Source organism: Arachis ipaensis, chromosome B07 (genome assembly GCF_000816755.2).
Source record: "Arachis ipaensis cultivar K30076 chromosome B07, Araip1.1, whole genome shotgun sequence".
NCBI classification, from domain to species: Eukaryota; Viridiplantae; Streptophyta; class Magnoliopsida; order Fabales; family Fabaceae; genus Arachis; species Arachis ipaensis.
Window position 1 is genome coordinate 22,966,206 of NC_029791.2, and position 1,652 is coordinate 22,967,857.

At 46.9% G+C, this 1,652-nt stretch overlaps 1 protein-coding gene across 2 annotated transcripts in view; it reads right to left on the reverse strand.

Moving 5' to 3' along the window:
* Window positions 1-1,260, reverse strand: part of LOC107609044 (sorting nexin 2B) — a gene marked incomplete in the record, with an annotated part of 4,144 nt that extends 2,884 nt beyond the window's left edge. Inside the window, 2 exon segments of one of the 2 annotated variants that reach the window (XM_021107487.1) lie at window positions 1-63; window positions 208-1,260. In XM_021107487.1, coding sequence (XP_020963146.1) covers window positions 1-63; window positions 208-834 — 690 coding nt within the window. 2 annotated transcript variants of the gene reach the window in all.

Here is a 1,652-nt window from a genome sequence, read left to right on the forward strand (position 1 = left end):
TCGCCGCAGGTACTTCTCCAGGGCAACCCTCCTCTGCTCCACAAACTCCTGCTTCTGCATAACCTGTTATTCAAACAAGTGAATGAGAAAATTGTATTGATCAACCAAACTTACCAAATTTATATGCATCAAATTCATCAAGTATAGTCTGTATAACAGAATTGAACTAGTCAGTAGCAACTGAAATTGTAACAAACTTCTAACTACCTGGCTCTCCACTATGCTTTTATCTGGTCTTGGTGGGATGAAGAAGCCCCGGTACGACTCTGCCAGTCTGTCGGAAAGCGTGACCACGTCCCGGAACCTTCTCCGGACTCCGAATTCATTCCCTCCGAACTCTGGCACATTCGTCCTCGTCGTGATCAAGTAGGTAACATAGCTGTTACCGCCGGGAACGATGGAATTGGAATTCTCCTGCTCCTTGATAGGGTTCGATACGGTGATCTTTATGTACTCCGAGGTCGGGGAACGAGATCCAGAGAAGGAGGGGCTGTCGGAGCTACCGGAGGGGCTATCGACGGAGGAAGCAGCGCCGTTGAAGGGGCTGAAAACGGCGTCGTTATAGGAAGGAGGGTCGATGTAAGAGGAGGTGTCAGGGAAGTGGTGGCGGCGGGGCGACGGCGGCGATAAGAGGGGATCGGTGTCGGCGAGAGGGTGGTGGGTGTCGGAAAGGGTGGACATGGCACTGCGGTAGTTGGAGTACGATTTGATGCCGAGGGGATCGTCGCCGTTGTGGTCGTTATTGTCGTTGTCGTGTTCGTCGTGGAGTACGAGGTTGTGCATTTGCTCTGTGGGTTCTGAAACCTCGGAGCTCTGGTTCTCAGAGCCCATCATTGCGCTTTAATGAAATCAAAATGAAATTGAAATTGAAATTGAAATGAAATTGTGGCTGAAACTGATGTTCCTTGGTGAATCAGGAAGGCTTGGGGTTGAGGAAAATGGAGTTGGGGGTGGTTGGCATCTTTTAGGGATTTGGTGCTGGTGGTGCCGCTGCTGAGAGAGAAAGAGAAAGAGGAGGAGGGAGGTGAGAGTGTTCAGTGGTGCGGGCTAACATACGCCGGGGGTGTAACAAAATAGGGTTAATGGGTTTGGGTTGGAAGAGTAAGGTTGAAGAATGAAGAAGAAGAAGAAGAAGAAGAAGAAGATGGTTGCAGTGGTGGTGGTCCAGGCACGAGGATCACGTGGGGTTGGTTTTCGCAGGTGCAGCTGATAAAATTACAGAACCCAATGCCAGGAATACTGTCTTGCCTGCGGGTAGCTGGATTTGATCCCCTGTACTCTATGCTTTTCAATTTTTTCATTTTTAAAATTTGACCATGGACTTAATTTGGCCTCCAATTTTCAATTAATCCAATATATATCTTAAAATTTTAAGACGTAATTTAAATTGGTCTTTTCATCTATTTTTATCACTGAAGATAAAAGATGACGTAACACATTTAGTTGACACTTGGTTCAGTCTTTCATAACTCTCTAAAACACATCTCATACACCACAATCTCCTTTACAAGTCACAAATAGTCGGGAGTTCACTATTCACTCCAGACATTACCATACTATCAGAACTCACTTTAGCAGTTCAGCTCACTTCCATTCACCGCCACACTATTTGGGGCTAAAGAAGACGTCGCAGCGGTGCAAGATGGTTGGTG